The following is a 21,500-nucleotide window of genomic DNA, read 5'->3' as shown; positions in this document are numbered from 1 at the left end:
TGTAAGGCCAACCTATCTATATAATTATTTTTTCCAAAAAAAAAAAAATGAATAGGCCATGCTCACAAATCAGTCCCAACATATATAGATACAATAGGAATGCTTCCAAATGTGTGTGAGTTTGAAAAGCATAATATTTTTTACGAGTGTCAGGTCAATTTATATATGGCTTAAAACTCAATTACACCTTATTAGGGAAATTAAATTTAGTCTATTTTCAGCTTTTTATCTAATTTAGCTCAAAAGTTTCAATTTAAAATCAATTTAGCCCAAAATCAAGAAAATCAATAAATTGAACTTCTTAATTTTTAGACTTAAATCGAGAAATCAATAAATTTAGTCCTAAAATTAAGAAATTAAACTACTTAATTTTTTATTTAACTAAAAAAATCAAAAAATTTTGTTCATAAATTTTAATTTTTGGACTAAATTAAACTTAAATTGAAACTTTTAGGCTAAATTAAATAAAAAATTGAAAATGGATTAAATTAAATTTCCCAACAAATACAAGGGTTAAATTGAACATTTTTTTCATTTATATATACACTAAAAAGAAAATTCAATAGGCCATGCTCACAAGAGAGCACTACAAGAAATCAAGTATTTCTTTTCTTTGCTTGTAGCAGCAGTTTAAACCGCCGCTACTTTGAGTAGCAGCAATTCACAAAAGTGCCTTAAGACCGCCTTTGTTGACAGCGTCTCTATGAATTAGAGGCGATTTTAGAAACCACTGAGGTAGACCATCGGCTGTAAAGGCGGTTTGTAGGGGCAGTTTAAATCGCCTCTATCAATTGGATTTCTCAGCAATTTTTTTTAGTTGAAAGTATTTGGGACAGTTTGTAAAACCTCCATTAAAGAATTGAATTCCCAGTAATTTTTTTACCAGCAAATAGTTGGGGCTGCTTATAGGGGCAGTTTTTATTGCCATTTAAAAATTATTTTGGACTTTAGACGGCTTTATAGGGGCGGTTTAAACCTCTCCTATTACACTCGGTACCAAAATTTAGTTGGTTGCTCCCCTATATTATTTGGTGCCAAAATTAGTTAAACCGCCCCTATTATACTTGGCACCAAAATTTAGCTGGTTACTCCCCTATATTATTTGGCACCAAAATTAGTTAATAACTTTTTTTTTTTTATCTTCATGCAATCATAGGAGTGATTTTAACTGCCTCTATAAAACTTGACACCAATTTAATCTATTGAATAGTTTGACTACAAATGATATGAATACCTGAATGAATTTAAAAAGACCAAAAACTTCACAAGGAAATGAAATGAAAATTCATTCATTTAATTTCTAAAAATTTCATCATCCAACCATATCAAGAAATTAATCCAAAAATAAAGGAACATATTGCAATGAATATTGCAACCTCATAAAGCTTTGCATCAAAATATCTTATTAATTATCTAATATTTCTCCTAATAATAAGAGTAATAACATAACTAAAAAGTTTCAAAGATCTCTCAGGTTGTTCGATAATTATTTTAACTGGGTTCATGGCTTGAGTGAAAAGAATGATTGTTTGAAGAATGCTGATTGCCTTCACTTACATTGTCACCAACCTATTGAAAATACAGTAAATTCACAACATCATTACACAAACTCAACACATATTGGTTAAATGGTATTAAAAATTGGTTTAAAATTAAATTTGACATGTTTTAGTCATAAAAACTCTAAAATCAATATCTAAAATAGTATTTTTCTAAAAAGCAGCCTTTTGACTTCCTAACCACAATCCAAAACGGAGCCTAAGAGTAATAGATGCATAATTTCTCACAATTTTATGAGAACAATTACTACATAGCATAGTAAAACTTCTTAAGGCATAAGCTACATTGCTGTAATATAATATCCTAACACCAATCTGAAACAATCTCAAAAAGTTTTAAATAATAAACAACAGAAGATACCAATTTTAAACTATGCATAATGTAACTAAAACTGATAGAGGAATGATTTCTTATATAGAAATAAGAGCAATAATAAAAAATTTAATAGAATTTCTTAAGGATCTCCTACATTATAGTGCTACATTAGCAATATTCTTTAACAAGGATTTAGAGTTCAAAAAACAATAGTGATAACATAAACCAAGCATGAAAACACATAGGTAACCTTGTGAAACTCAAGCAAATTATCCAGTAGGCTAGTTGTCACAAATATTTCCAAAAACTGAAAAGCTCATTGGGACAACCTTATCCTACATTTCCTCATGCATGCACACAATTAAGTTCCCAAAAAAAATTTCACATGAAGAATGTTTTCTTAATTATGCTTGCTAAATATCCATAAAAACCAACCTAGCCATTGCAAACCAACAATCCTTACTAACTTGAGCTTGCTCAACAAATAAAACTTACAACACCTCTTAATGCCAACAATCATATAATATGTGTTGCATGCATGTAATTGTTGAACTAAATCTTTTTATGTATGTAAATGTAACTAATTCTCTTATAACAAAGTATATAATATCAATTTAGCATAGTAACAAAAAAAAGGAATGAGTTACCTGAAAGATATTGCAAAACTATGTTTGTAGTTGTCCAGGATATTTTTGAGAAATGAATCTTTTAATTGAGCATAATCATTGTTCACCGTTTGTAGTTTCCCTTTCAACTCATTTATCTCTTTTAACTGATTCCCACCAATGGTAAACTCCCATATTGATCATACATTTTGGGTTGTCACACCAAAATAATTTGAAGGAGTTGGTCCAAGACCCATACCCCGCACTCGACCATTATGCTCTGGACCCATAAGTTCTGGAAAAATTTGTTCATGCAATTGTGCTAAATCAGTTCCAGATCTTTCACTTTGTTTAGCTATAAGAGCATGAGCTTTTTCCCATAAATATTATAAATGTTTGTTTTAATAAAGACGAAACTTAAAATAACAATTAAATCAAATAACAATTATCTAAGTTGTAATTAGGACAACTGATTAATGTAGAAATAAAATGGTTCATACAAGTAAAAAGCATAGTGAAAGAGAAAAAGGCAAGGATAAATTTGGCACTTAAAGCAAGTAGATGATAAGAAAAACTGTGAGGAAAAAAAATTGTGATTAAAAGTGGATTACTAGTATTTGGAGAATAATGAAGTAACAAGCAAAGGCATTTTGAGCCAAAATAAAATGTGATTAAAAGTGGATTATTGATATTTGGAGAATAATCAAGTAACAAGCAAACACATTTATGAGCAATAAAAATCATGTCTCTGCACATTTCAATTGAAAATAACAAGAAAATGGTCAATGTGAACCATTTGACATAGCTTAAACCAACAAGATGATCATAGCAAGTGCAACCAGCATGTTATCTGCGTTCTCAACTTTCTACAATGTCCAGGCAGGTGGATTACTAAATGGGGGCATGCTCATTCAGCATATACAACCCTATATTTTCTTTTGAGAAATTACTAAAATAAATAGCCTTAGAAATAACAATAAAATTTGATTTAATTATGGATATGGACTTTCTATACTGATAAACAGGAAAAATCCAAAATATATCCATTCTAGCAGATCCATAAGTCTGAATATCATCCACCTTAAATGTCTATCAACCTTTTGTTTTTCAGAGAAAACAAAAGGAGAACGGTTAGGGTAAATTAATATTTTAGGATTTTGAGCGCCTTTTTTTAGCAGAATGAGGACTGGTGCGTGGAAACGCCTTTTACTGATACTACAAAGATAAGAGGCTGTATGTTAAATCGTCTCTGGGATTTGCCTTAATTAGAACCATTTAGAATATTAGAGTTAATTTAAAATACCACCTCTATTTAATCGTCGGGAAAGAGTCCTTCTCTTGCAGTGGAGCAAATGGAGGTTTTAATGCGTACAAAAAAGTAATTAAAAATAATAGAACAAGTGTGTAGAGTTGAATGCCAACTACAAAAATTCATGGGCGAATGAAGAATGGTGTAGGTATAATATGATAAATATATACGGTACTATCATCTTCCAACCACCTTATATACCGCCATTCAATTATGAGGTTTTCATATGGCAATTTCTACATTTTGATAGCTTGGCTGTTGCAAGAAATTATATCGTATTTGGACATATCTCCTTTACTTTGTAGGGTACCCTCACATAATTGTATACAACCTTCTTAAAGCGTCAATTCCATCTTTCTTCATTAAGCCAAGCAAGGTTGTTCTTCATATATTCTTTTATTATTATTATTATTATTATTATTATTATTATTATATATATATATATATATATATATATATATTATATTTTTTTTCTAAGTGGATCTGTGATGGGAAGTTTTTTTCTTAGCTGTGTGCACTATATAAAGAAATAAAGTTAAGAAAACGCGTTTGCTTTGGGGCCTTAAAGGAGGTCTTGGTGGGAATTTCACATGCCTAATTGTATTCTTCTAATGTCTTAGTTTTATCTTAAAGCCCAATTGGCATTGGTTGATTTTGCTAATGGCTTGACATATTGTTGCTTTAGATTGAAAATGACCAACTCTCTAAAGCAATATTACCCAAATCTTAATTATATTATTATCTTGTCATTAAACATTTAAAAAAAGATATTGTTAATGCACATTTAGTACTAAATTAAAGTTGGTAGATAATCATAAAAGGGATGGAAAATTTCATCCCACTTTTTTAAAAGCTTATATTCGAATTACCCAAAAGTGGCTTTTTACACTGCTTTTGGTATCCTTTTAATTTTTTTTAATATTTTATAGCATATACATTGTAATTGGTTATGATTATGATTTATAATATATATAAAAAAAATAAAGATTTAAAAAAAAAATCAATCTTAACAAATAAGGTAGAAAGCAAATTAACCCATTTATTTATCTGAGTAAGTCTTGAAATTAATTATTATTATTATTTTAAATATGAAAAATTCATATTCATTAAAAAGCACTTATAACGTTTTTTAAATAAAAAAAAATGTTAGGTTCTTTAAAGACAAATTGATTATTTATTTTTTTATTACTCTTAATAAAGTTAGTTCAGACGAGCAGAGAAGTAGATTTATTCTTAAACCCAAAGGGCTCAGAAGCCACACTCTTCTAACCCATTAGCATTCTTTAAAAATGTAGAACATAGTCTCCGCAGCTTCATCACCACGAGGACACATCAAAGGGAGATTCATGCAAAAGGCGCCACATGAAAACACAAATTTTTGAAGGACCCTTCAAACTCTACACTTTATTCCACTCCATTAGGCAGACTCTAAAAGCAGAGGAAGATTCTTGCATTGAAAGCGCAAGGTAATAGCCATACCATGTGTACTGTGTAGTGGCAGCTAGGCCAGACCCGGCCATTGGGCCTGTTCTTCCTGTCTGGTTTCAGGCCAGAATCACAAATTCAACTAGTCTCGGCTCATACATTCTGGTTTCCCCTAAACCACATGTGCAAATGATTATTCTTTCCATTTATTAGAGAATAAATTTCAAAGATCCATGAGATTGAGATCTATCTGTTTTAATCCTAACTTGGAATTTACTCAACCTGGCCATTTGTACTTTGGATTTTGATGCCCTTTAAATTTATTTCTTTATTTATAATAATGTCTGTATTTTTTTTTTTTTAATTTGAAAAGTATTTGTCCGGCAAGAATTCGAATATATATACCATCTGGACCCTACGTGCCACACGTGCAAAACTACACTGGAATGATCACATACAAAGCCTGCTCATGAACTGTCAAAGTTCCAAGGAGCATCAAACGGTCAAACAAATCTTAACCGACCACCTTGCCCATAGCTTCCACACCCACCCACCCACCCCCCACCCATAGAAAGCCAAACCCATATACACATTAGCCCTAGCTAGGGCAACACAATTACAGTACATGGCAACAAAGTGATGTCACGTACAGGTAGTAGAATCCGGGGAAGCAACACCACCACGAGCAGCACTGGAGACCACCGGCCATGGATGGTAGAAAGCCTACCCAAGAGGCCTCAAACACGCAGAAAACAACCCAGGATCCACTAGTGCCAAGCTAGGCTCCAAAACAGGGATAGAAGAACTTAAGGCCATAGAGGTGTTGAACGACAGAGGAGATTAGGAAAAGAATCAAAATTAGGAGAAAATCAAATCCACTGTAATTGAATTTGTTTAATTCTATTCTATTTGATTTATCAATTTGAATTTCTTCTTAACTTTTTTAGACTTATTTATTTTTAATTATATTTTATACTTTTAATTTTAATTTTAAACTTAATAATAATTAGTTAAAAAATAAATTATTTCACTTGATTTATTGATTTTTAAAATTAAACTGATTTATCAAAAAATTAAACTATAAAATAATGATTTTGATTTCTTTAATAAATTATAAAATGTAAGATAGTCTAAACTATGATGATGTTTAGTGTATATTCTCATCAATAAATAAAATAGTGTCATATGAAAATCATTTATGAATTGATTTTATTGATAAACATTACTTGCCCACAATAAAATGTTTGGGATTATATATAATTTTATTCATCATTTCATTTAGACAAATTTTAAAATCATAAGTTTTTATATTATTAATAAATTAATGTTTTTCTTAAAAAAAAATTAAAGGGAAAGGTATCAAAATTGTCCATATATAATTTTCATTTTAATTAATTTAAATATGCAAAATTATTGATTAATTTGAGACACAGACTAATCTAAGGAGTTTTTGAAAGTAAAATAAAATTTTTTTTAAATTATTAAATTTATTAAGAAATTATCCATGCTTTGCACAGTATTAATAATTTTAATATATAAATAATATATTAATAATTTTTAATTTAATAAATGAAATTTAAACCTATTTTAATTATTTCATGTTCTATTTTTAATGAAGCTTTCATAATATTAAGAAAATATAAAAATATTTTTAAAAAATAAAAAAATACATATTAAAAATAAAAATACAGATTAAAAATATGGAATAATTTGATATTAGTTAAATCATATGATATTTTCATCATTTAAAATATTAAAAAAAATTTTATATCTTCTTAATATATTAAAAAATATTTAAATATTATCCTTATTAATATTATTAATATTCTTAGAAAAGATGCTAATAATTTGAAAAGTATATTTATATTAAAAAAAATAAAAAAAATGTATTATACAAAATTTTAATATATAGAATATATATTAATATGTATTAATAGTATTAAAACTAAAAGCTAAGTTAATCATCTACCACTATATCTATAATTATTTTGATCATGATAATTAGGATCTATAAAATAAATGCAACTAAAATAATAAAATAAATAAAATAACTTTTTCATTTCAGATACATAATTAATTATGTAGCTCCTACATTATTATATTTATTCTAAGTTATAATTAATAAAGAATAAATTAATAATAATAATAATAATAATAATAATAATAATAATCTAAGAAATAGTGAAACTATCTTTAAGATAATGTCCGCATAAGTTATTATCTTTCAAGATTTAATAGATATTTTTTAATATTATAAATAATAAAAAAATTAAAAGAAATATAAATAAGTTTTGATATTTAAATAGATAAATTTTTAATAAAAATAATAAAAAATATAGTAAATAAAAAATAAAAAATAATGATTGATATGTCAAATGTTTCGCTATATAAAAGCAAAGAAATCAAAGCCATTTAAATCAGAAATTAATTTTATCATTAAAGATAAAAAAAAGTTTCCATTTTAATGGCCAAAGTTGGCCATTTGAAGTTAATGATCATAACCTACATTTGGCCATTCAATGCTATAATATACCAATTATTAATTATTATTTAAAAATTATTTTAAATAACTCCGACAATAATTATTACTCATAACTATAAAAAAAATGTTAAATATATTATAATTCTTTGTGGCACAAATAAATTATATATTTTTTAAATAAATTACAATATTATGAGAAAACACCTACATTATATACTGCATAAGTTAGTTATAATTTTTACAATATAATTTTAAATTTTTAAATAATTTTATATATATTATACATGAATTTTATGATAAAATAAATATTAAACATTTAAAAAATTAAAAAAGGAAACTTAAAAAATTAGAATTAAAATAATTATTTAAATTATAAAAATTAAAATAATAATAAAAATAATAAAAATACTTAAAATGAAAATAAAAAAAAATTAAATACCTAATATAAAAAAAATAATTATTAATTTTTAAAAAAAATTAATCTATATATATATATTAAATAGCACGTGACAATATTAAAATTATAAGTGTTATATGATAACTCCAATGAAAATCTTACCTAAATAGATAAATAGATTCCATAAGAATATTTTTTTAGAAGAATTTTTTTTTAAATTTTAAAATCTTTTATTATCTTTTTTTTATTATATTCTAGACGTATTAATATGTTCCTTTTATTATCTCATTTTATTTTATTTTAAAAAAATTTATTTATTTCATCTAAATACATTATAAATTAAAAAAAATTTATGCATATGAATTTTTTATATTTTAAATTATATATTATTAAATTCTTAAAATTTTGATTTGAACACATTAAAATTAATTAAAGTCACAAATAAATAAATTAGTAAAAAAAATAAAAGAAATTAAAATCTCATTATTTTATAGAAAAAGCTGCAATGCTCAGTAAATAAAACTTTAAAATTTTAAATGAGTTTATCCTTTTCTTTGATTTTAATAATTTTGACAATGAAAAGTGATAAACAATTTTAAAAATGTTTTCTAACCATTCTGAATGAATTTCTCATTTTTTCTTTTACATATATATAATGATCTTCAGTAAGTGGGCCATTCCTCAAAATACTTTAATTGTAAGCAAAATAAATAAATAAATAAATAAATAATAAATAAAAAGAAAAAACTCTTCCCCCAATATTAATACATCACTCTCTCTCTCTCTTTCTCAGAAAAAAAGGAAAAAAAAAAAAAAATCACACTCTTTAACCTGCTCACTCCATTTTTGCTCTCTATACTTCTCAGAGCCTCTTTTCTCACTGTCATTCTCTTCTACTTCTCGCACCATCTTCTTCTTCTTTGCCCACACCAATGGAAAAGAAGCAGGGCTTCTTTTCTGCTCTCAAAGAAGAAGTAGTCCGTGGTCTCTCCCCTTCCCGTTCCCGCTCCAATAGCCCCGCCCGAACCGCTTCCCCAATATCGGGTCTGCTCAGGAGAAAGAAGAACTGCAGCAGCAACGACAGCCATTGTAATCCCTATGCCGCGCAGCAGGATTCTTTGGTCGTGAGATCGGGGAGCTTGAGGCCTGTGCTCGGGGAGACTTTGACGCCGTTGATTGAAGGTCCGGATCCTGATGGAGGTGAAGAGGAGTCAAAGCGGGTGGGTTCAAGTCTTGGGCACTGGATGAAAGGGCAATTATCGAGGACTCCGTCGGTTTCTAGCGTGGCGTACAGGAGTTCTGATCTGAGGTTACTTCTTGGGGTTATGGGTGCACCCTTGGCTCCGTTGCATGTTAGCACAATGGACCCTTTGCCTCACCTTAGCATTAAAGACACGCCCATTGTAACTCTCTCTTTCTCTCTCTCTTTCTCTCTCTGTCTGTCTTTCTCTTCTTCTTACTTTCATTGCTTAGAGCTTCTGTTTCTGGGTTCTTTCAACTAACTCCTGGAGTTTTTCTCAAGGGTTTAACTAAAGAAAGAAAAAATTGGTTTGCTTAAATTTTTGGAAACTACCTTTCTTTTTACCTCATTTTCGTTGATTGTTTTCCTTAAACAATTTTTTACTCACATTCATTAATTTCTTTAGATTGGGTTTGATTTACCAAAACTAGTAGTATTTTGGATTTTTTTTTTTAATGTTTTTATTGTGTGTATAAGTATGGAATTCGATGCTGGAGTCTTTTTGTTGTTTAGATTTCCAACTTTTTTTTTTTGTTATGGTCATGTTTAAAACCGTGATTTGGTGTATTTGAAGAATCTTAGATCCATGGCATTATTTGCCTTTCTATTCTTTTTATTCTCTGTTGATTTTCTGTTTGGTTGGCAAGAAAATTGAGGGAAATGGTAAAGAACTCAAAAGTCAGAGTCCTGGGTAAATTTCTTGTTTTGTTCTCCAAATTTGAGATTGTTGCTTTGATTTGTTTATCTCAGCTATCAAGCAGATCAAATTGCACCCAAAAAAAGAAATTACTGATTTTTTTGCTTAATAGTCTGAAACTGGTTGTTGCTAACTGGCAGAATTGATGTCTGGCTTTTTCTACAAATGTGGACAGAACCTTATTTCCTTTTTTCTGTAACTTCATGGTGGAAAAAGGATTTTTAAAATTCATGTAAGAAAAAAAAATTTTAAATTTTGTCTTACGAGAGATGTATTATTGCAGGAAACTTCCTCTGCTCAGTACATATTGCAGCAGTACACAGCGGCCTCTGGTGGGCAGAAGCTGCAGAACTCTATCAGAAACGCATATGCAATGGGAAAGGTTAAAATGATAGCTTCGGAATTCGAAACGCCCACAAGGGTGGTGAAGAACCGGAATGGTTCTAAGGGTGCTGAGTCAGGTGGGTTTGTGCTCTGGCAGATGAATCCTGACATGTGGTATGTTGAGCTTGCTGTTGGTGGTAGTAAGGTTCATGCCGGTTGCAATGGCAAACTTGTTTGGAGGCACACTCCATGGCTTGGTGCTCATACTGCAAAAGGGCCTGTCAGACCTTTGCGTCGTGCACTTCAGGTGAAGTTTTGTGCATTAATTCTCCACATTCTTGGCTTTTATTTATTGATTGTGACATTGTGTTTTAGTTGTTTGCTCATTTCTACACATGTACCTGTTTCAGGGTCTTGATCCAAAAATCACAGCTAGTATGTTTGCTGATGCAAGGTGCATCGGAGAGAAGAAGATCAATGGTGAGGATTGTTTTATACTAAAGTTATGTGCTGATCCTCAAACGCTCAAGGCTAGGAGTGAAGGCCCTGCAGAGATCATAAGGCATGTCCTGTTTGGTTACTTTAGTCAAAAGACTGGTCTCCTTGTTCACATGGAGGATTCACATCTGACCCGCATCCAATCTAATGGTGGTGATGCAGTTTACTGGGAAACAACAATCAATTCATTTCTTGATGATTACAGACCTGTTGAAGGGATCATGATTGCCCACTCTGGTCGCTCTGTGGTAACTCTTTACAGATTTGGTGAGGTTGCAATGAGCCATACCAAGACAAAGATGGAGGAAGCTTGGACTATCGAAGAGGTTGCGTTCAATGTTCCTGGCCTTTCAGTAGACTGTTTCATCCCCCCATCAGACTTAAGATCAGGTTCCATCAGTGAAGCTTGTGAGCTAACTCAGGATGAAAGAGGCAAGAGTGCAATGGCATTAGCAGCACATCGGGCAAAAGTTGCAGCACTAGAGAAACAACATGATAACAGGACAATATGATAAGGAAGATGGAGGTCAAAGTAAGGGTAGGATTGAATTAGGAAAATTGTTTATACCGTCAGCTAGTTTTAATTAGCTAACCCCCTTTAGAAGTTGCAAGTAGGAGATGAAATCCATTTTTTGTTACTTACATATATTTATCTGTTAATCTGTAAATAGAGCATAATCATTCACAGGTCAAACTAGGCCTGAATGAATCTTTATACTCTTAATACAGAATCCAACTAGGGAGTTGGAGTTTGATTTTCCAGTTAGGGATAGAGCAAATGGAGGTCAATTTTTAGTTTATCTTCCGTGTCTGGGGGAAGGCGGTGATGCTCTTAACAAAGCAGAACCATTAACATTTTTATAGTTCTTCAAATGCTTTTGCTTGAATGCATACAGCAGTGGCAGCAAGAAGGGAAGCTGCTACTGGCCAACATGAGTTTAACGCTGATGTCTAGTTTGTTCATTTTCCTGTGTGTGAGTTTCGTACTCTTTTTGTGTGGTTGCTTAAGTGATGTGAAAGCTGATTCTGGGTTTTGAAGGAATTGGAAATCTCTGAATCTGATGAAAGAGGGGATCACAGATGAGATGTTACTAGATTCTTCGCTGCAATTACAAAATTATGCATCTCAGCTACTATGTATCTGTTGGGTTGGGGGGAAGCTAATATGTAGCTGGTTATTTAGTAGCATTTGATCAGTGCTGCTGGACAAGGAATGTAAACAGAAAATTTGTTGATCAACTATTGAATACTTAGGATGAATATAGATATCAGAAATCTCTCTCTCTCACTCTCTGTCTCTGTCAGATTTTTTTTTTTTTTGAAAAGCAGTATGTGTTTTTCTTTGTTCATGTGTGGATGGTCCTTATGAATATTAGTCAATTATTAGTTATGGTAGGGTCTGTTTATTGTACTGGATTTTTGAATGCTTGTGTTAATGCCCCTATTTCCATGTAACCATCTTCTCTTCCAATGGTGCTTGACAGCATCTTTTGGGTATCTGTATACACTTTCTTTTTTACCTTCTTTGACTGTGCGTGCACCTGGTGGGGCGAGAAGGCTTACTTGTGGGGTTTCAACTCGCAGAAACTTTTAAGGTTTATCCCTTAATTAATTTGGAAAATCCTTTTCTGTCCATGTGGACCTAAACCATCAGCCAAACTTATGGGTTAGGTTGGAGAGGCATTTGCACTCTGCATCGTTTGAGGCAAAAGTGAAACATCATTACAGCAAAGGCACGGGGGTGTAAAAGTCTCTTCAAAAGCCAATGTGATTTCCTCTATCTTCCTTTCTCTTTCTCCTGCTTAGCTGCTTTGTTGTATCATAATATAATTTTCATGCTTATTTTCATGCTTTTTTGCAGACAGTCTCTTCCTTCTTTACCCCACTCTACACTACGTGGGTTGATTTCCATTTGTTAAATTTTCTTTGTTGAGAGAAGGTTCCACCTCATGATGATGATCCTGAATGGTCAAATTCCCTATTGATGAGGAGGGGCTTGCAATTGCTTTGTTATTCAATTGGAGAGCAAGGTATTTTTTTTTTCTCTCTCATCCCCCCTCTATATAAGTATGAAAAGTAGCATATTGATGTGAGTTATTGGTATGTATTTATTTTGAGTGGGGGGGTTGTGACATTGAAGTTTCAAGTAGGTGAGTAAATGAGAAAACCAAACAGTACACAGAGGCTGGAGAGCAGATCATTCATTAAATTTCACCCAATTTTAGCAGCATGTGTTTCATTTTGGTCTCTATGATTTGGGTGCTATGAAGAGGATAATGTAAAAGGCAGGTGAGAATGATATTTTAGCTACCATAGTTTCAGATCCTTATTTTCTTCTTTTTGTTTCCACCTATGTGTTCTTTTTCCCCTTTTTTCTGTTTTTGCAATTTATCGTTTGGCTATCATTTTTTTTTCCCATGTTTTTTTTTTATATTTAAATTTGCTAAACTCAATAAATTTTCCCAAAGTGTAAAAATAAATGATATACTTTATAATAAATTATTTAAAAGCATATTTCCAGAATATATTAAATAAATAATAACCCAATGCATTATTGAATATAATTGACATAATAATTCATTTTTTTATTTTTTTAAAAATGTGCAATAAATGAAAAATTATAATAAATATCTTTGCAAGTATAATAATAATAATAAGAGAATTATATTTCCAACTCCTGCTTTATTTTTTTAATGGGGAAAGATACTCTCTTTGATTTTGACAATTCTTGCTGTACAAACTTATACCATTGTGTTAGCATGGCTTGACCCAATTGTTGGAAGCATAACAATCATTTAATAGATGTCAGGTTTCGAATCTTTATTTAAGCTTGGAAACCTTATGCTTCTAATTTTTTATTTAAAAAAAATTAGAAAAAGTCGTTAGACTACTAGATATCCTCCAAAAGAGGTAACTTTGCCAAAAAAATACTCACTCTTCTAATTGTCTCCATCAATATCATATCAATCAATCTTTGAAACTTAAATCTGCCTCTGATATTTGATGAATGCTTAATTAACACATTGATTTATACAACTCAACAACTCAAATCACAAAATATCACAAAATTTTATATTAATATGTATGATCAAAATAATAATTTTCCCATTAATAATTCTCTTTCATCTCTAATTTAATAGAATTTAATTGGCCACCCATAAAAGGATTTTAAATACTTCTAACTGAATTTCTAAGGTGTAGAAGAAAAATATGGCAGGTAGGTAGCTCAAGATTTTAAAATGTGCACATGCAATAATAGAAAATCCAGGTATCTTGGCTCAAGATAACATGAGTTGAAGGCAACGAAGTGTGGTTCCATCGAGTTTAGTGAAACTTAAAAGATTATTCTATTATAGTCCTTAACAATATTTTCTTTAGGGTATTTTATAATATAATCCTTGAGGTTAGATAAAAATTATAATTTCATGTTTGCTTTTTTAAAATGTAAGAATATAATACCTGAGTTTTCAATTTGTTAACAGTTTAGTCCTTCTGTTAAATTTAACTCTAATTTTGTAATAATTTAGTTCTTACTGTTGCAGTTTACTAATAATTTAATCTTACTGTTTCAATTTAATAACGCTAATAGCAAATTAGAGTTAAATTTAGCAAAAGGATTAAACTATTAATAAAAAAAAACTTGGGGATTAATTTATTACATTTTAAAAAAGCAGGGATTATTTTGTAAATTACCCTTTTCTTTAAGTTACCCTATACCCAAAATGCTACAGGAATTAAATAGACGTTGACTTTGAATATTAAGAATCTTAATAAATTGTCTTTGTTGATTGGACAAATGTGGCTGGGTTTTAGGAAGTGTTCTTAAATTGCTTGACATGTTGAGCATTTCACAAATCTATGTATGAGAATCAGCTAGGAAATCTATTAGTTGTTACCCAGAAATTTAAAAAATAAATACTAATAAAAAAATAAAAAAAAGTGTCGGCAAAGGAAGCTTCTTTACTGGTTTCCATGGAAGGCTAGTTTACATGGTGCATTTAATGTTGGCATAGCAGTACCCAAGAATTTATGCATATTTATGATACCCTTTTATGTAAGAATCCATTTTTACAAGTAAGATTGACCATCCAAGCCCAATTATTTATTTTTTTATTTAATTTTATGTACAATAAGTATTAAATTATTATGTAATAATACTGTCAGTGTGAACATGCACACTTTGAATAAGCATGGTTGTAGTGTGTGCTTGCAGACTTCTATGAGAGTTGTGAGAGTTAAGACGTCATTAATTGTATCACATAAAAGATTCACATCCCCTGCTCAATGGTTTGTACCATTTCTGAACTTATTAGATTCTCGTGTCTGTAAAATACTTGCATGGAGTAGAAATTAGTGAGGCTCCTTAAATCTATGTGCATGTTTAAGGTTTATTGAAACGTGATTTGTGAAGTGAAAAATGATCAAGCACATGGAGAGCTTGACTTTTGTTGAGTAGATGCTTTCGTTTTTCATGGAACTTCCTCTTCCTTCGTGAGTAGAACTCTATGAAGGTCAGGGATTCGTGACCTTTTTGCTCCCGGTGATGGAGATTCTGTTGTTGTTAATGGTGGCATGGCTGTCCTCGTTCCTTTGTATTTGGGATACTACACTTGCTTTATTATTTTATAAGTATATTCTGCACTTGTCTCATTATACGAGGAACATATATATCAGAAAATATCAATTTAATAATCCATTGCAATGATCCTTTTATTATGATTTTATATAACAATACATAAAGACACAACTTTAATATTATCTCAGTATTGTATGAGTATTATTATATATGATTAGGTTAAAAGGCTTTCAGCTAGCGTTGATATCAAATCCTTGAGTTTTTAAGAGGGTCTATGAATAAGGTTAAGATCAATAAGAATAACTTACAATAAGCATGAATACTCTCACTATATCTATTCTATTTACGCGTAGTTTACTTAGTTTTATTAATCTCTTTTTTTTTTTCTTTCCTTATCTCCCATTTTAAGAAAAACTCTCGCTTATAAAATAAATAACCTTATTGAAACAAGCATATAATTTATGTATATGCGTGTGAATTTAAAATTATTGGCATAAAAATATAGATAAATAAAATCTCGAGCTTATATTTCTCCATATTAGAGCTTTTACATGCCAATATCAAAGTGTTCTATCACATAGCTTAAGTAATGATCATATTACCATAGGCCATAGCCATTTATCCACGGTTTATATGTTACCTGGAATGCAATTGGCTACCCAAACGAAAAAAATGAGAAACTATTTTGTTTTCTTTTTAGCCAAGCATTTCAGAAGCATACTTTTATTTTGCTCCAATAGTTATGAATTTTTCTTATCTAAACACGATTTATCATAGACCCAATGAGATTTACTTATTAAATATGTATGTTCTACATATTTATATCATGAGTTTATAGGCAAAAATTTCTTGAATAGCTACAGTCCATTAGTTTTTGTTTGAATTGGTGATAGCCATACTTCTCCACTTCTTCATGTAATTGGATTGGGAGATATACTGCATGCTATGTGCAGTTTGTTTCAATTCGAAACTGACCATAATGGGCCTTAGTCACCAGAAGCTCCAAGCATTCGTTATTTGGGTCTAGACATTATGGATTCTAAGCCCATTCATGGGTGTTATGCCTTCATCACTCCATAGACTAATATTTAGTTTAATTGTGGGATTATATTTGGAATAAAAAATTTACATTAAAAGAATTCTCATACAATTGTATATAAATTTTATTTTTTAAAATTAAAAATTTTTCATTCTACATATAAAAATTAATAAAAAAATAATTTAATTTAATTTAATTTAATTTATGTAAAATTCTACATACTAAACAATGGGTTAATGATTATTTCAAAACTTTTTCTTGCATAAACATACATGTATGTGTGATTTTTTTAGTAATATTATTTTTTTTATCTATTATTAAGGTAATGTTATATTACATCCGAAGTATTTGCATGGTTAAAAACTTTTATCTTTATTGTTTTAGATTTTATATATTTTAATTATTATTTAATTATGTCTTTCATCTTAAATAATATGATTGAAAAGAAGAAAATTGCAAGTTCCTGTTATAATATTTGTTTTATAATAATCTCATCGAAATAATTTATTATTAAATAAACAATTATGATGGATATGACTTATCCTAATAAATGATACCTCCAATAATAAATTTTGTTATTTTTATAAATTTTATTAAATCAAGGTATACATTATTTTGGTAAAAATGTAATTATTTGAAAATAAATTTAATTAGAGTTAAAATTTCATCGGTTATACTTTTTATATTTTAAAAAATAAAATTATATTTAATTAATATAATATATAAGTAACATAAATCTAATATATTTATAATTAAATTTTAAATTTATCACTGATTATATATATATATATATATATATATATATATATATATATATATATATGAAAATAAATTATAAAAAAATTAAAATAATATTAATTTAAAATATAAACTTTTTTGTCGATAAATAGAACACACGCATAAGCAGCATACGCGGGCAGTGACAGAAATAGATCGCTGTTAAAATCAAGTCAATTTTAAAAATATTAAGTTACAACTCATGAAAATATTTTCTAAAATTCAGTACATCCATTAATGTGAAACCGGCAATCATACATAGTAAATACAATACAATCAAACAATGAGAAGCTGGTATGCCCAAACAGGTGAGCAAAACCATAAAAATAAAATAAAATTAATGGCTCAAACAACTCATAAGAGACGCAGGTAAGATCGTGAACTTTAATATGGAGGTTTAGTTTCCAGCTGGTGGTGGGGAGAGGAATGGTATGGAGGGAATTGTAGTTGGCATATCAGGGATTGAGGGGAAGCTTGGCAATGGAGGCAGGGTTACCTTTGGGGCAGTAGGCATGGTGGGCAAGCTTGGAAGTGGAGGCAGAGTGGGGTTAGGCAAAGAAGGTTGTGTAGTTGGTGAGATTGGCAATGTGGGCTGTGGGAGAGCTGGAATCGTGGGCAATGGGGGCAATGTGGACTTTGACAAATTGGGCACTGAAGGCAAAGGTGGTAATTGCAAAAGATTGCGAGCTGCTAAGCCAATATCCGCGCTTGAAAATGAAAAAACAACGAAGAAAGAAATGATGAAGCAATTGAAAGAAGCCATCTTTTAAGTTGAAGTGTTGTAAAAAGGAAGTAGTTTGTTGTTATGTTTTTGAATGAGGAAAGCAAAGTGTGATTTGGGGTTTTTATATAGCTGAAGATTCATTCAGCTTGGCCATTGTTAGTTCACCTTCTCATGAAGTCTTTGGGGTCTTGGCAGTTGATCTTTTGTGATCTAATTGGTGGGTTATCTAACATTGAGTTCCTCAAGAAGTGATTGCAAACTAAAGTCACAATGTAATAATAATTTACAAAAATTCATCAGAGAAACAATTACTTAAATATAAAAATAATAATAATTCAATTAGTTGTGATGGTATAGAATCCCCATCTAGTTTGAACCACATTTGCCTAAAGATTTTTCATTGTAGGAAAATTATCTGCGGATGGTTAACAAAATTCACAATTCGAGGGAGTCTCAAGTTGTGCATTTTGTTTTCCTTTTTATTACGAGAGCTATCCAATTTTCTAGTATTCAAGGCAAATCATTTAAATCAAAACTCAAATATTCACACCATTAAGAGGTTTTTTTATTTATTTGTTTGTTTTATAAATTAGATATATTCATTTATAAGTAAATTATTATTTAATTTAACTTATAAATTAAAAATTATTTAAAATAAGTCATAAATAAGATATTCATATTTATCGCTTATTTATTTAATTAAATAAAATATTATATTATTTTAATAATATTTAAAAAATATTTTCATTATAACAATCAAAACACTCAATTAAATTTTTTTATTCATTTTAATAAATTTACTTTTAATTAGTTTTTAATTAAATATTTAAACTAATTTTAATTAATTTTATTAAATAATTAATTATTTATTTTTAAATTAAAAATTAAAAAATATATAAAAATTAAAAAATATATTTTAAATAAAAAATTAAAAATAAGTAGTTAAATCAAATACCCATTTTATTAGTTTTATTCCAAAGACGGGACAAAGTTAAAAAAAAAAAAAAAAAAATGCAAGACATGAGGTTATACTTGAAAATGCACAAAAAAAATAAAAGAAATGAAGAATAATCGATCAATAAGCAGGAAGACAACCAGTGAACTTCACCTCTGTAAGTCGTGAGATCAAACCCAGATACAAAACAAGTCTTCTCCATCAATCCCTCCCCTCCAAATACAAAAGCTGTCCCCAAAGAATGCAACCGAATGTATATATATAAGCTCGAAATCAAATACAGACAATGAAAGGTAATCTCATCACCGAACAGAGGCTAAAATGGCAGCCACTACTATATAATATATATAGCCAGAATGTAACAACATGTTCAAATTTAAAAAAAAAAATAAAGAAGCTGAGAGATAAGTCTAAAGTAGCCACCAGAAAACACTCCATCCAAAGACCAACATGCCGCCCATCTTCTGCATTGACAACAGCCTTTCTACTCCACTCTGCAATTACATTTTGCAACATGATTTAGCATAAAATTCAATCATCACATACAATTGAAAACTTTAATTAATATTATAATTTTCTTTTGCACCCATCCAAGCCCACAGACACAGTTACCTATCTGCATTATTAACAGAAATAGTTGGGCTTCGGCTGAGTTAATTTTGGGCCCAAATCACCTATACTACTACCAACTGTTATTGGCCTATCATGCAATTCCACTAGCAGATTGCAGTGGCAGCAAGCATTTTTGCGCCGGACTATCTGGTTAGGGTGGTCCTACTACTATACTACTACCAACTTTCTTACTTTGCTCCCTCTCTTTTAATGACACCTGTCACGTTTCACCATGTCTCCGTTTTTCACACTATGACTGTCCTTTGCATTTGACGGAGCAATTTCTACCGTCGCGTGGAAGTATCCCTCTGGATTATTTCATCAGGGAAGGAAAAGAAAAATAAAAATAAAGGAACTTTGCAGGGTACAGCACGCCTATGATCAGACGGGTACAACACGTTCTCCACACCAGTGGATCTAATGAGGTCAAACATTGACTCGTTCAGTTCCAACGAATCAGATCCATGAACTCCTTCCTATTCAGGTGCTATCATGGTATGATAGAAAAACACGAACGAGAACCCAAGGCGGGAACACAAACTACTTTGGCGAACGTTAGAAAAAGACAATATGTTTTGTCTACGTTACGCATATCCCTAACTATAAGTGCTATCAACTGTGGTGATATGGAAAATGAAAGTGAAATAAAGAGGATGTGCGATCTGGTAAGAAAGGCATAGATCAGGTGTGCATTGAACACAAAAGCGCATTTTAGAGATAAGCCATTAGTTAACGAATAACAAAAAGGACGATTGAAGTACGCATACGTACCACATCTGTGCCAGCTGGTCCTGGAGAGATTGAACCCAAACTGGGTGCGGGAGCCCCCGTGGGTGGAGCTGGTGGACTCGGCGCCAAGGGAGATGGAGCTGGAGCCTTCAACTTCTTCTTGCTTGGAGCAGGAGCTGGAACCTGAGCAGGTGAAGGAGCGAGAGGAGCCGGTGGTGGTGTAGCAGGAGGAGGAGTTGCTGGTGGTGGTGTAGCAGGCGGAGGAGATGCTGGTGGTGGAGTAGCCGGTGGAGGAGAAGCTGGAGGTGGAGTAGCGGGAGGAGGAGATGCTGGTGGAGGAGTGGCTGGGGGAGGAGATGCTGGTGGAGGAGTGGCTGGAGGTGGAGTAGCAGGGGGAGGAGATGCAGGTGGTGGAGAGCTTACAGGAGGGGGAGTAGCCGGTGGTGGAGTTGAAACTGGGGGAGGAGTAGCGGGAGGTGGAGATTGTGTTACTGGAGGAGGAGCTGAAGCTGGGGGAGGAGTAGTGGTAGTTGGTGGAGCAGGGGTGGTAGTCGGAGGATTAGTCGGAGATTGGCCTCCGACGCCGGCAATAACAATGCAGATCAAAGAAACAAAGATCGCAGCTTTTTGATGCTTCATTTTCGTTAAATTCAATTTCCCTCTCTCTACAGGAGAGAAATATGGCAAGAGAGAGAAGTGAGTAAAAGAACAAGTGAAGAAACGGAATAAATAGGGAAAAGCCCAGGAGAGAGTGAACTCTAAGGTTCACAATTTTGAGGGGGACCCACCATCTACCCAACAAATCTGCGCCGTCTCACGGTTAGGGTGGGTGGGGTCCAGGACTGCATGTGATTTGGATTTAAGATCTGGGTGACACGTAGGTTGCCAGCTAGGTTTTATGTTGTTGCTACGCAGTTTTTAATGTTTTATTAGTGATAATGATACGACGTTGAATTGTTGTTGTGGTTTCTTCACGTTTACGATTTTACCCTTCTGTGAGCAGTAAAAAGTAAAAAAATATAAAGGGTGGTTGTGAAGTGGGGCCCTTGTGGATGATTGTAAATGATTATTAATGTAAGTCGTTAAGAGTCCCATTGAATTTGGCTTATGGGTAGTAAAGCTTGCTTGTTATCATCATGTGATCCCTCTTGTATGTGATATATCCATTTTTAGGGATTTTTTAAAAAAAAAAATAAAAGAGAGCTTTTAATTATGATTTTAACTTTTATATTATTA

At 31.1% G+C, this 21,500-nt stretch overlaps 3 protein-coding genes and 1 long non-coding RNA gene across 4 annotated transcripts; 3 read left to right on the top strand and 1 right to left on the bottom strand.

Annotated features, from left to right (window-relative positions):
• The first annotated feature begins 4,971 nt into the window (after positions 1 to 4,971).
• On the top strand, positions 4,972 to 6,152 carry LOC110647407 (uncharacterized). The gene is made up of 2 exons (XR_002493337.2): positions 4,972 to 5,255; positions 5,867 to 6,152. It is a non-coding gene; the product is annotated as an uncharacterized LOC110647407 (long non-coding RNA).
• Positions 6,153 to 8,873: 2,721 nt separating this feature from the next.
• LOC110647410 (uncharacterized) lies at positions 8,874 to 12,112 on the top strand. The gene is made up of 3 exons (XM_021801222.2): positions 8,874 to 9,496; positions 10,314 to 10,661; positions 10,765 to 12,112. Exons 1-3 carry the CDS (start codon positions 9,026 to 9,028, stop codon positions 11,362 to 11,364), a joined length of 1,419 nt encoding a protein of 472 aa, XP_021656914.2. The 5' UTR covers positions 8,874 to 9,025; the 3' UTR covers positions 11,365 to 12,112.
• A 5,415-nt stretch (positions 12,113 to 17,527) lies between these two features.
• On the top strand, positions 17,528 to 18,014 carry LOC110647408 (uncharacterized). Its single transcript, XM_058150738.1, has 2 exons — positions 17,528 to 17,552; positions 17,653 to 18,014. Exons 1-2 carry the CDS (start codon positions 17,528 to 17,530, stop codon positions 18,012 to 18,014), a joined length of 387 nt encoding a protein of 128 aa, XP_058006721.1.
• Positions 18,015 to 19,020: 1,006 nt separating this feature from the next.
• Positions 19,021 to 20,976, bottom strand: LOC110647411 (classical arabinogalactan protein 9). The gene is made up of 2 exons (XM_021801223.2): positions 20,307 to 20,976; positions 19,021 to 19,417 (listed from the first exon to the last, which is right to left on the bottom strand). The coding sequence occupies exons 1-2, from the start codon at positions 20,901 to 20,903 to the stop codon at positions 19,334 to 19,336; spliced, it is 681 nt and encodes a 226-aa protein (XP_021656915.2). The 5' UTR covers positions 20,904 to 20,976; the 3' UTR covers positions 19,021 to 19,333.
• Positions 20,977 to 21,500: the final 524 nt, after the last annotated feature.

This window comes from Hevea brasiliensis, chromosome 8, assembly GCF_030052815.1.
Source record: "Hevea brasiliensis isolate MT/VB/25A 57/8 chromosome 8, ASM3005281v1, whole genome shotgun sequence".
Taxonomy (NCBI): Eukaryota; Viridiplantae; Streptophyta; class Magnoliopsida; order Malpighiales; family Euphorbiaceae; genus Hevea; species Hevea brasiliensis.
This window is presented reverse-complemented; position numbering and strand designations above follow the sequence as displayed.